Here is a 13,038-nt window from a genome sequence, read left to right on the forward strand (position 1 = left end):
TTAAACCAAAATTTACAGTTTTTAGTTCAATGGAAGTCATCCTTGACAGCGTGTTTCAATGGTAAGAGGCGCAGGAGACAGCAACATAATGACACCTTTACTTCATCTAAGCCATCTGCAGTTCCTCCTGAAAAAATTATGTGTTTGGCTCACATTAGTATAATTCATGCCGTAGCATCAAAAACATTTTACGACAATATGTGACCGGGAAGAAAATGTGGTTCTGTGATAAAAGGCAGATGACCTGTGAACTGAGCTGAAACTGAACCCACCTCGGCCTAAGTGTGAAAGGTCTAGTTAGTCAAACAAGTTGATCCCATGTGAATTTAAGGATGTAATGCATTTTAGCTGCCAACAGGGGGTGTGTTACGCTGCTGTTAAATGAAAAGACTGCTTCAACATATATCGACTGTCCTACTCAAACGCTGGCAACTTTCTCTCTCTTTCTAGCGTCTCGTTCTGCCTCATCTTTATTTAAAATTCATCCATAAAGACACATTAAAATGTAGAAGCTGTCACACACTTTGTTTATTTATTTATGTCACACCAGTGTGTGTGTGTGTGTGTGTGTGTGTGTGTGTGTGTGTGTTTGTGTGTTTGTGTGTGTGTGTGTGTGTGTGTGTGTGTGTGTGTGTGTGTGTCCTGCCCTTGTTATGCATTGCTGTTTATCCAGACAGGGTCAACTCATGCAATGGCTTCATTCCTGATGACAGATTTATGAATGTTTGCCAGAAAGCTAGCAGGGGGCCTGCTGTGACTGTGTGTGTGTGTGTGTGTCAGAAGGAGAGAAACATGTTTTTAAATAACACATATTCACACCCAAAAAAACACAGGAGTGTTCTTGGAAAATGCATCGGCAGCAGGGCATTAATCCGTTTGTCCAGCACTTCTGCTTATTTATTTTCTCACCATTTTTTTTCTTTACTGATAAACATCAGATGGCTAATGTTTTGTTCCTGGTAAGAAAAAAAAAAAAACGCCTTTGCGCGAACACGACCTGATTTGAGCAGAAATGGGAATTGTTTATTGTTCTGCTGAGAAGGAAGCACAGCCAAAACCGATTGTCTTCGATTTCTAAGAAAAGGGAAATTAAATATTCTTCCTCTCTGAGGTGACAAGGCAGTTCCTCAGGACACGATCATCATAACCACTGTTTGTTTTATTGTTTTTGTTTTGTTTTGTTTTTTTAAGTCCTTTTACCTACTCAGCCACGCCTGATCTGATTGAAGTTACAGTTTAGTTCTCCTTTTGACACAGAGCCATCATCTCATTATTTTTTGAAAGGTTATACAAAGAAGAACATGTACCCTGAAGCCTTAAAGTACTTCTGCTTTACTATTTCAGTGTGTTTACTCTGCTTGTAAATATGCCAGGAATCTTGATGTGGACATGAACTCTGAGCTACATTAAGGCAACTGCAAATTTATCGACCAGTCACCTCTAGATTATATCATGATTTACCTTATCTTGGTATGTCACTCTAACAAGTCAGATGAAAGACCAGATTCTGAGTGACACTGTCATTGCTCACATTTTTTATGTATGTCAAATAATTCAGCTGCTAATGTTTCCCCAGGCTGAGAGGCTATACATGTACATGCAGATGGAAAAAGAAATTCACCCCCTGCCCCCTAGAGTGGAGGTGATCTGGTGTCTTTGTTGTGATATGGGGTCATTTTACTGGCAACATTTGAGTATATCTTGTCTAATTAGAAGAAACCTTCACTACAAATCAATTCAAAGTTGTTTGGACTTCACAGCTACTGGTTCCAAATGTTGGTCGGGGCTTTGGACCCGTGTCATCATAAAATTAAGGGTCAGATTTACTAAATGGCGCAGTCAGTTCATTTCATTATCAAGTGCAAAAAATAAGATATCCTTTTTTCCCAATGTTAAATGTATTAATGGTAGTTGCAAACGTTAGTAGATCTTTTTGTGCGTTGATACCTTGAGAAAGGAACTCCCAGAAAGACATCCTAAGATTTGTTTGCTTGTTAGTCAGATTAGTTAAAGGATTTTATCTGCTTGGCCCAACTTACACGTGATTAGGAGTTTTCAATTAGTTTATCATTGAGATTGCAGGCAAAACTGGACACTGGTCAAAAGTTCACAAGTGTGTGTATATTTGTAGATGTTCGTGTTGATCTAAAGTTCCTTCTTAATCCAGAGATTCCATTCATGCACGGTGTAGGGTCTTGGCCTTTTCTTTTCTTTAGTTTTTCCCATAAACTTGAAGTTTATTCACAGTCTCTTTGTGGTTTCGTCGTATCGTTTTTATAATGGAATCTTTTTATACAAATGTATTTATACCTTGCATGTCTTGTGTAAATCTCTTTGTTTTAAATTGTCGAGAGATCCTTTACACACAGTGCTCGCCTTGCCTTGGAACAGCAAACATCAATCCTTCCTTACTTCCTACCTGCATATACTTGACTTCCTCTTTTGGTAATGACTGTCGGTTAAGTTTTTAGGGAAGTCAGACCGAGAGGAGAAGAGAGAAAGTTCCTTATGGCCCCCAGGAGGGAGGAGATGAAGTGTGATTAAGATACAAAGTAGGAGGGAACTTCATTGTTGAGGGGAAAGGGAAGAAGAGGCCATGAGGTGAACACACTGTATTGTTGTCGCGTTGGAGCTGAACTTGTCTGTATCCCTTTGTTGTCTTAGAATTCTCGTGTGTTTTTTTTTTCTTCTTCTTCTTTGAGCTGTTGAAGAAATACAATGCAAAGTTAGTTTAAGTATGCTCAGTGTGGAAAATGTGCACATCGTGTAGCACACCGTAACACTGGGCTTTGCACGACCCATGGCCTGTGGATGCAGTTAATTCGCCCATCCTCTCCTCTCTTTCTGCATCTCCCTTTCTCCTGCCTCGCTCTGACAGAGCGGTAAGTGTAGCCAGCTCCACTGTACTCTCCCTGCAGCTCCTTAGACATTAATCCATTGTGATGACATCGACCTTGCTCTGAGACGTTCGCGTGTGTGTGTGTGTGTGTGTGTCCAGTATTTTCCCTCCAGCTTATAACTACACAGGTATCACTGGTCCATTCAATGACGATCTTCTCTCCTTGGCTGTCAAAACAGTAGTCCTGGGGAGCCCTGAAGACTGGTTGCTCAGTTGGCCGTGCGCGCGCGTGTGTGTGTTTGTGAGTATATGAAACATGCAAGTCGTATCATAGCCCTCTCTAACCTTGGCTGCAAGAGAGCTGCACAGTCCCCTGGAGTTCTCAGCAGCCTCCAGGAGACGAGGGGTCTTTGTCTAATATCCTCCTCCAGCTGAGGAGCCAGGTCCCTGGGCGCACACAACCATGACCCTGGGTCCCGGCCCAGTGGGCGACCAGACCCCCTCCCTCTGGACAGGAGAGGAGAGGGACACTAAGCGGCACAAGAGGCCATCTGGTACCCAATGGAGCTGCCGTACACGCTTGACTTTTGCAAACAAGTGTCACTCTTGTTCTCTGTGTCTTAGTTAGACTTGTGCTGCGGAGCCTGCCAGATGGGTTGTAGATCAGTTATTTCTGTCAGGTTTTTGAACAAAATACATAATTTTGGGATGTAAGTAAAATAGGAAACTAGTTTCTGACACTTTACGGAGCAAAGAAATACTTGAATGAAGAATTTTTTTTCTTCAAACAAGCTGATGTCATTAGTTTTAGCCCTGAGCTCAACTAAAAGAAAATGTGGGAGTAAAGAAAAATGAACAACATATTTTACTCTTTTTTTTTTCCTCAAGTGTTCCTGCTTTATCTTTCTTGATTTGTGTGTGTGTGTGTATGTGCTGCCTGAGTGTCTGTGTGTTGCATGAGTGTGTGTGTTTGTGTTTGAGGTCAGGTCATGCAGATGGCGTGAAGTTGCAGCACAGACGGTTTCCTCAATTTAACTGCTTTTTATTATGCAAATCACCCTTTTATGAGACACACACTTTGTGTGTGAGTGTGGCCACGTTTTTGTGCTCATTTCGAATTGATTGCAACAATTCAGCAAAATATTAATCCAAGTTGTTACTCTGAAACGGTGGCACAAAAGCAAGATCCTTAAAGTTTATCGTAGGCTTAAGATCAACGACTCCACGTCTGTATGGTTGATCATATCCCGACTTCACATTTGTCACTAGTTTATTATTGCTACCTGGGTTCCTCTCCCACACACAGATGATTTCTCTGCTTTTTAATTTATTGATCATTTCTGTCTCTCTCCTCTCGCTCTCGCTTCAGAGGTGGGAGGTATTGGTGAGGAGACTGCATCGTGTGATTGGTGGAGTTTGGGCGCCATCCTGTTTGAACTCCTGACAGGCATGGTGAGTCAAAAAGTACAAAAACTGTTTTGTTTTGTTTTTTTATCTTTGTTGCGAAGGTGTTGTGGGATGTCTGTAGGTGTCTTGGCTTTCAACTCTCTCACACTCTTTATGGTCGTGCCAGGTTGTGTGTGATTCTGCGCGCGTGTCTGTATGTGTTTGAGTAGGTGGAGGTTGTTGTTTTGGTGTGTGCGTGTTTGTGCGAGGTGCGTCTTGGCTGCAGTCTCTTACTCTGGTTCTCAGGGAGTGCCAGGGGTGTCGGTGTGACTTTCTCCCCCAGCCTGAGCTCCATCTGCTGGGCCATGGGGTCAGCTCTCACCGGGCCTCTTTGCTGGCTCCTAGAGCAGCGCTGGGCTTGGAGCACACCGACCTTAGATCGCCGTGGAAGGTGAAGACCAGGGCAGCTCTCAAGGTGCTGCAGCTCGGCTGGTCCAGGATCAGAGGGGACCATCTTTTAAGACCAGCTTGGGAGAAAGGGGAGAATCTCAGAGCCTTTTGTTTTGAAGATAACGGATACATTTATAGCTGTTATGCATGTACACAAACGCATGCTAATTATAACTTGCTGCTCTCTTGAAGGACAAATTCGCACACGGATGCAAGCACAAACGGCCAGTGCAGGTGCAGAGCGTCCCTTCAATTTTTCATTGTCTATTAAATTTCAATAAATTCTAACTGATTGCCAGTGGGCACATTTTCATATCAGCCATCAGCGCTTCTTTTCAGTGGCTCAGACATGAGTCGGGGTGTTAGGTTAGGGCCATTGTGTTGGAACAATAAACAACTACTTACCTGGGTAAAAAAAAGAAAAAAAATCCCAAAACAAATAAATAAACAAAAAGCAAACTGAGTGACACAGATGTCTCCTTTGATGATTATGTCTTGGTACAGTCCTGGCAAGGATACACTCACACAGGCACACATAGTGTCTCTTGATCCTTGCAGGATAAGATCTTGCCTGGAGCAGTCTTGACTGCGGCTAGGAACGCAGCCAGAACTCCTGCAGCACGTATCAGGAGAGAGAGAGAGAGCCAACCGACCTAACTGATGGAAAAAACACACAGCCCCCCCCATACAAACACACACAGTTTAAGGCTTTTGCTTGGTGCACACATTTTGCTCTAGCATTTCCAGCCTGTCAGTGAAGATGCACTGAGAAAAGTGCTTTTACAACAAGCTGCAATTACACTCATTATTGTCAATTATTTCAACAATTGGGCTATATACTGTGGTTAGGAAAGCATTTGGAGGTCTTACTGCTTACTTTTTCTCACTTGCAGGATTAGGTTTGCTTTATTTTCCTCTGAGTGAACTGATAATTTGACCTGATCAGGTTTTACCTCTCAAAATATAAAAAAACGTTTCGCATTTACCGGTGATGAGCTGCTGTCCCTTCCAGGAAGCTTTCTCTGTGTAAGCGAAGAACAAACGAACCAAACACAATAATGTTTTTGTCATTCTTTCTTTTTCCTGTGATTTTCACTTCATGTGACACACACAGAGGGACGGCTCCAAGAAAGAGCAACAGTGCTGAAATCATTAGCTTGTTGCAGTTGGTGTGATCAGTGTTGTTTCAGGTGCTCTCGCTCTCTGATCTCCTCCCTATTTGTCCAGTCCTGGTGCTTTAACATTGACTTGTGCTCTGCGGGTGTCCGTATATTCTGTGTGTTTACATGATGGTTATCTACCTCTCTTCTTTCCACTCCTCCTTCCCTCTGCACAGTCTCTGCTGCGCTGCCATCCAGCAGGAATCGGTCGTCACACAGCGCTCAACATCCCCGAGTCTGTTTCGGATGAGGCCAGATCTCTGCTAGAGCAGGTGAGAGTCTAGTGTGATTACTACTAACTTAAATGCTGTACACAGAATTAGGTTTCCCTCCTAAACAGATATTGAGTAGGGCTTTCCCAGGAACAAAGGAAGAACAACTAATAATTTCTTATAGTAGTGCTAGTGGTTAGTATGCAACAAATACAGTGGAAGAAATGGGTTGACATTCACTGATGTTTTCCACCAGACATGTTAGTAATCTCTGAGAAGTGCAATGACACAACAGTGAAATCTTCAAATATATTTTTAAAAAAGCCAAGCTTCACTTTAACGTCATTAAATGATAAGGAATATACAGTATGCATTTGTCAGTCAGATTATGGCAGATGAACATGCACTACTGATGATGGACATGTCCTTAATAACACAGCTGGCACTGTGCTAATATCTTAGAGCTAATTGCAAATCCTCAAAATTTGGTAATCTTTGGATATATATATTAATGTGGTCAGCCTGGATTTCTCTCTGCTTAATGTAGCATGAAGCTAACAGTAAGCCAGTGTGGCTATGCCTACAAGGTGACAGCATATACAGACTGTATACCGTATTTATTGGATCTGCCTGATGTCTTGATTTTGGTATCATCGTATGCAATACAGTGCTTATACTTTCATAGGCAACAGCTAGTGGTAGTTTGAAACTGTCAGATGTACTGTTTTTAACTCAGACGTTGAGAAAGGCTTTTGGAATAATATGGTTTATTTGTGTCATTTAAATTATTAGTTTCATTAATGTTTTTTTTTCTCTTCAATTTCTGTCTTGTGCTCCTGTGCAGCTGCTCCAGTACAACCCGACAGAGAGACTGGGGGCAGGTGTGGGAGGTGTGGACGATATCAAATCCCACCCCTTTTTTGCCACAGTGGAGTGGCCCAAATAGACTCACCCCATTGTGGAAAGCAGAGTCGCTTGTCGTCAAAAAAAACCTGGCTGTTCTCAGTTAACTTCCTTCTGACCGAACACACAAATACAAATACAGTAAACTGAACTTTGACCCCCTTTTTTTCCCTCTCACTACAGCCACGCAGCCCCCATGTCTGAGTTTTGCCAAGTGAGAGTTTGCTCAGTGCTCATTTCTTTATCTCATTTACTGTGTAACGTTTGGTGCAGGGAACCCTTAACACGTGTGGTGCAATAATTTACGCAGTAAGTGTTTGTACAGAGCGATGATCACTGCAACACTGTTGCATTTCCACTCTGCGCATAGTAGCTGTAAGCCAAAATGATCTAACTGAGAGTGAGAGGTGACATTTTTGTTCCCTCATTGAGTACTGTAAGCTATTCAGTCACTTGAGTCAGCTTTCTTAAAGACCCATGTGCAATACGCTCGGTTTGTTTCCATAGACGACACTTACATCATTCCTCATGGAGCCCACTGAGATTAGCTGACATGAGGCTGTGTGTTGTATAATATATGATTACCTACTTTTTTGTGCGTGTGTGTGTGTGTGTATGTGTGAAATCCTTTTATTGAAGACCAGCCCAAGAACAGTAAATGTAAAATAGACTGACACTATGCAAGGCGAATGAACAAAATAGTTAAGTGATATGAGTTGAGTGGTACTGTTATATGGAGAATTTAGTTACCATGAGATTAAATTATTTGATAGACTGTAACTCTGTAAGGGCCGGTTGGCTTGAGCCTCCTCCCTGTGTGGTCAGTAACGCTTTCAGTGAAGAATGAAAAAGGGTGAGGCGTGAGCTACACATTTAAAACCAGCCCTTTTGCAGAAGGTTGTTTTTATGATTATCAGAGAAAACTCTCTCTGTGTTGTACAACACTGCATTTTGTGCATGTAGGATTAGGATATTTAATACTATAAAAAAATATATAAATAATGCGTATCATGTAAATATACATTTTTAAGGATCCACTGATAAACAAAAGGACACCAGGTGTCAAAGTTGTGATTACGTTCAAGCTGTCAATCATTTTGGCTCAGTTAAATCCTTTTTCTTTGTGTGCGTTTTGTGGTTGAGCAACACGTCTACTAACTTGCCACAGATACGTTAGCGCTGCCTATGTTGACAGATTTACATTTTTATGGTCACGTGCCATGTATCAGATATAATCATACAAGGCTTTATTGGAGCATTTTCGATACATTTAATACATTTGTCTAATCAATATTCGGATAATCACTCAGCTGTTAGATGCTGCACTCTGTTTTTGCAGTATTCATCCATCTATTAACCATTTTGATGAGACATAAACATAAATGTGACATTTTTTTTGTTTTTCTAATGCTCGCTCTTGTCTGTGGTCAGTGTCGTATCAGTGCACTCTGGAAAACAATAAACATACCTGGATGAGCACATGTACAGTAGTGGTGTGTTTGTGTGTGTACACAGTCATTAAGTGCAAGCAGCTGTGTGTGTATTTCATTTGTTTTTTCCTGTTCTGAGGCTACAACCTGTCTTATCTGCTGGACGCATGATACTCCTAGAAAGCTGATGTCACGCCTGCTGAGTGTCATGTTGAGCGCAATATGAGACGGCACACAGACATGCCAACACACACACACACACACACACACACACACACACACACACACACACACACACACACACACACACACACACACAGTATGGTAAATACCCAGCAGTCACTAATGCACAAGGGACCTTTTTTTTGGGTCCAGTTACTATTTTTCTGCCCTCATTTTGCTTCTACGGCTATTTAAAACTGCCACTACAATTTTTCCAATAAAATTAATATCAGAGTCTTTGTAAAGCAGGAGTGTACATAGAGGTACACTTGGGACAACAATGAGCAGTTTTCACAGTAAAAAGGCAAACTACTGAGGTTGCACCTGTGTGGAAATCAGGCTCCAGGGCTAAAGCACAACAAAAACATTGAGCCAAAAAGCTGCAGTTTCTTGAATGGCCCCTTAACGTTGAATTTGCATGACAATCCTCACAGACTCAGCACAGATATTTTAAACTGCCAACACTACAACATAAATGAATAATTTTCTTCTTCATAAGTGCATGGGAATTATTGTTTTGATTAAGTTATCCATATAAACTGTTAAGGCTCAACTTTGGGGATGTATATAGACTCAAAAGCATTAAATCATAAGGAAAATTGTCACTAAGGTCACATGCAGGGTGAGAGCTTAAGTTTATTTTCCCACAGACTCATCCCTTGATAAAAGAAAGAGTACAGGTTTAAGGCACTTTCACATTGGCTTCTCTTTACAGACTTGACCCCGTGTTGAGATATGCCAAGTTTTTGACTAATAGCACTTTGGGAATCACCTTGTTGGTGCAGAACTAAATAAATGGAAACAAATTGTACATTTTTGTGACTGGCTGCTAAAATTGGTTGTTTGCTAAGTTGTCTGTTATCTGTAGACATAATTGGGGTTCATCCCTCGAGGTAGGTACCTTTTTATGCTTGGATGATTCATAGGTCAGTATTACTTGGCTTTAAAAAAAAAAAAAAAAAAAAAAACTAAGAAAGAAAACAAAGCTCTGAAAATGGTCAGGTACAAGGATGGAACTAAAAATGAGTAATACAAGAGCCAATGTCCAAAGAAAAACTGAAAGACTTGATGGGTGGCTCTAGGTTTTTGCACAGTATTGTACATAATTACTATAAACATACCTCATGCAGTTAATGATTGGATTATTTTCAAAAGGCCCACAAGGACTGTGATGAAAGAAGGAAGTAATTTAGCTACAGCATAAACTCTAGCTAAAACAAATGAGAGCAACATCAGTGTCCTTAACGTGCCTTGACCTGAAAGGTGGAGAAGAAGAAAACTAATTAATCATAAGTTTAGTTTAAAATGTGAGTTGAAGTTACATATGTATGCTCAAAGGGATGCTTTTATTAAACATCTTAAATCAAAGAGAATTCTCTTAGAGATCAATATTCTGGCTTTTTCCATGTTGAGGAAAAAAATTACAGTCTAAGCGCAGTGACCTGAATGCGAAGCATTTCCCGCTTTGTCTCCATTACCTGACGTGCCACACGCTTATCCACGCACAGGTCGCAGGAGTTTGTTAGCAGTGTCGTAGTGCATTCCTCTGTGTCAGCTTAGCCGCCACGGGGTCAAGAGTCTGGGCTTATTAGTGCTTGTCATAAGACCTGTCTCACATTACACACACACTCAGGGCAAGAGGTTCACTTCAGTTCAGAGAAGAAGCCTGTCAATCTTATTCAGTGCAGATGTGAGTTATGCCTTCAGTGGGTTCGCAATAGCTGCAGGATCCCTCCAAGCATATTTTTATGATTTCTCTAGTTCCTGGTTACATTTTCATCAGATTGTGTGATCGGTGTTAACAACTGCTACAGCTCAGAAATGACTCCTGTTTGCAGTGAGACACTTTCACTTACAAATGTAAAGTTTTAGTGTAGTTGAAGTTTCAGCTTCAAAGCTTTCTTAAGTTCTTGGTGGTTCAGTCTGATCATTAGAGTTCATGTTTGGTTCTGGTGATTGGACTGACACGTTAGTCTACCTGCTCGTCTATTTAAAAGCTCTTCGGTTGCTTCAGCTCTAAGTTTAGAGTTGTTGTCCAGTTAGTTTCGACTCAGCTGTCTAAATCTGAGCACGCAGAAAGTGCCTGTATACGTCTGCATTCATGCTGTTGCTTCCGTCAGCAGTGAAACCATCAGCAAATGCTGGCGTGCCAGTTTCATTAGCAGGCATGCGTGTCCAAGCCTTAACATAAGCACCACCATGTTTGACAGATAAAAGGATGATTCTTTTTTGTTGTCACCACGCTTTTTGCTTTCCATCCTGTTTGATATAAAAGGAAGAATTTTTTTTTCCATTGTAGAACTTTGTTCCAAAACTCAACCAGTTTATTTTTCTGTGTTTTCTGCAAGCTGCGACCTGGCCTTTCTGTTTTTAAGGCTCACCGGGGGGTTTGCATCTTGTTGTGAATTCCCTCAGGTTCTGGTCATGAAGTCTTTCCTGGGTTGTTGACAAGGAAACATGTACGCCTACGTCTTGGAGAACATCCTTGAGCAGTCTTAGAGGGCTCGCTGGTCCACCGGGTCATTTGTCATTTTCTGTACCTTTTCAACTTCTTTTTTTCTGAGGATTTACCCAACTGTTTTACAAAATCGACGATAGTACTGTGCAAAAGTCCTGAGCCGCCCATTATTTATTTGTACTTTATTTGTAGAAAAATGTGAGAGGAGTGCAGTTTTTGTGTTTTACAGACCGCTTTTGACGCTCACTGTGTACGACCTATTGCCACTGATTTTCAGTCTGGTTCTTGTGTAATTTGACATATGTCAGACTTTTCGTCCTGCGTCCCTTCCTTATCAATGGCTTCTCGACAGCCACTTTTTCACTGAGAAAATTTCCCATGAGTCTTCAGTGGATCCAGCAGGGCGTAATTGTTTTTCCTTATTGCTTCAGAACTTTCACTTAGTGTTTATTTTTACTTCACTTTTATGTGTAGACACAATGCTCGTTCATGTTTTTTTATGCTTGTGTTAAGTGTCTTAACAATAAAAAACGTTATCCCCAAATGGTCAGATACTAGGAGTAGATTGAAAGTGAGAAGAAACACAGCCAATGTCCAAAGAAAAACTTTGAAAGACCTTCAGAAAGCCTGGAGAACAAGACCACTTTAAAAATCACAAGAAGAAAAAAATACTTTTCAGATGGAAGCTTGTAGCTGATAAAATAACCCAATATTTCATAAAAACTGAAAGATTAAAGAAAACTCCAAATGATTTATCTAGGAGAGGTTTGTGTCTTCTTTCCCACCTCATTAATCATTTTTCAGTCCTTCAGATTTATCTGTGACCTAGTTAAGGAGGACCTCACACCTCCAGTTGCTTATTACACCTTAAGTACACAGTATTTTAAAATTGTTGTACTTTGACTATTCTGCTCTCTCTGTGTTGCTCCCAACATACAAAGAACCAAGGTGCATGTGCTTTATATGTGTCTTTGTGTGTGTGCAAAGCCACAGGGAGAGACCCGTCTGGTCAGAGGCAAGATTAAGAGGACACACCAAGGACTCCCGTGATGCAACAGAGGCCTCTTTTTCTGAGCCCCGAAAGCATCACCCTGGCCTGCAGGCTGAATTGACCCCTGAACCCATTCTGCAACTTCCTGCACCTCCCTCTCTCCCTTTCTCTCTCTCTCTCTTGTCTTTTCCCACCTCTCTCTTTCCTTAAATGTACCTCCCTTCAGCTCTCGCACCCATGGCTTCCACACAGAGGCACCAGTGTGCGGGCAGCAGCCAAATGGCCTGCCCTCTGCTTCATATTGCTGGTGGTCAGGTTTTGTTTTTGTCTTTGACGGTTTGACTTTCGTTCACAAAGCCCAGGAGGACTCAGATCGCCCGGGGATGGACACACACACGCTCACACTCTCTCACACATACACTTACACCGAGCTGAAGAGTTCCGCTCCGAGACCTCAGGCATCTTCTCCAGCTTCTGTCAGAGCCATGATGTCATTATGAGGAGACACAATGCCTCTTCATTATCCCCCCCCCCCCCCCCCCCGCAAACACACACACCCTCAACATTGCACAGACACACATACACTACGTGGTCAGCAGCTATAGAAGCCAAGGCGCAGGTGAAAACAGGTACAGGTGGTAAAAATTAATAATTTATTCAATTTTAAGGGGCTCTTTTAAGAATTTGCGTTTTCTAGGATTAAAAACAATAATTAAAATGCAGACGGCAAGTCTGTGTTCTCTGATATGTACATTCTCAAATTCAAATTAGCTTTATTTTCTGATGGTACTGCATCTGTTGGATGATGCATCACAGGTTTAGTTTTTATTATATTTAGATCTAAATAACAGAAAAGTTTCATACCCCAACAAAGCATGTCTATTGCTTTTTATCTATGGAGAAGTGAATATAGATTCGAGGTGCCCTGTAATAAAGAGTAAACTACGATGGTCTCTAGTGTCGTCCTTGGGGAGGCCATCACCAATA

General features: G+C 41.5%; 1 protein-coding gene across 2 annotated transcripts in view; it reads left to right on the top strand.

Annotated features, from left to right (window-relative positions):
- The window catches only part of rps6kc1 (ribosomal protein S6 kinase B1), a 29,359-nt gene extending 22,272 nt beyond the window's left edge, over positions 1-7,087 (top strand). For both annotated transcript variants that reach the window (XM_085381580.1, XM_085381581.1), the window contains 3 exons: positions 4,209-4,291; positions 6,012-6,107; positions 6,892-7,087. In XM_085381580.1, the coding sequence (XP_085237706.1) occupies positions 4,209-4,291; positions 6,012-6,107; positions 6,892-6,993 (281 nt within the window). In that variant the 3' untranslated portion in view covers positions 6,994-7,087. The remainder of the gene's footprint in view (positions 1-4,208; positions 4,292-6,011; positions 6,108-6,891) is intronic.
- Positions 7,088-13,038: the final 5,951 nt, after the last annotated feature.

Source organism: Rhamphochromis longiceps, linkage group LG15 (genome assembly GCF_057381845.1).
Source record: "Rhamphochromis longiceps isolate RC_006_pf linkage group LG15, R_longiceps_female_GT1.1, whole genome shotgun sequence".
NCBI classification, from domain to species: Eukaryota; Metazoa; Chordata; class Actinopteri; order Cichliformes; family Cichlidae; genus Rhamphochromis; species Rhamphochromis longiceps.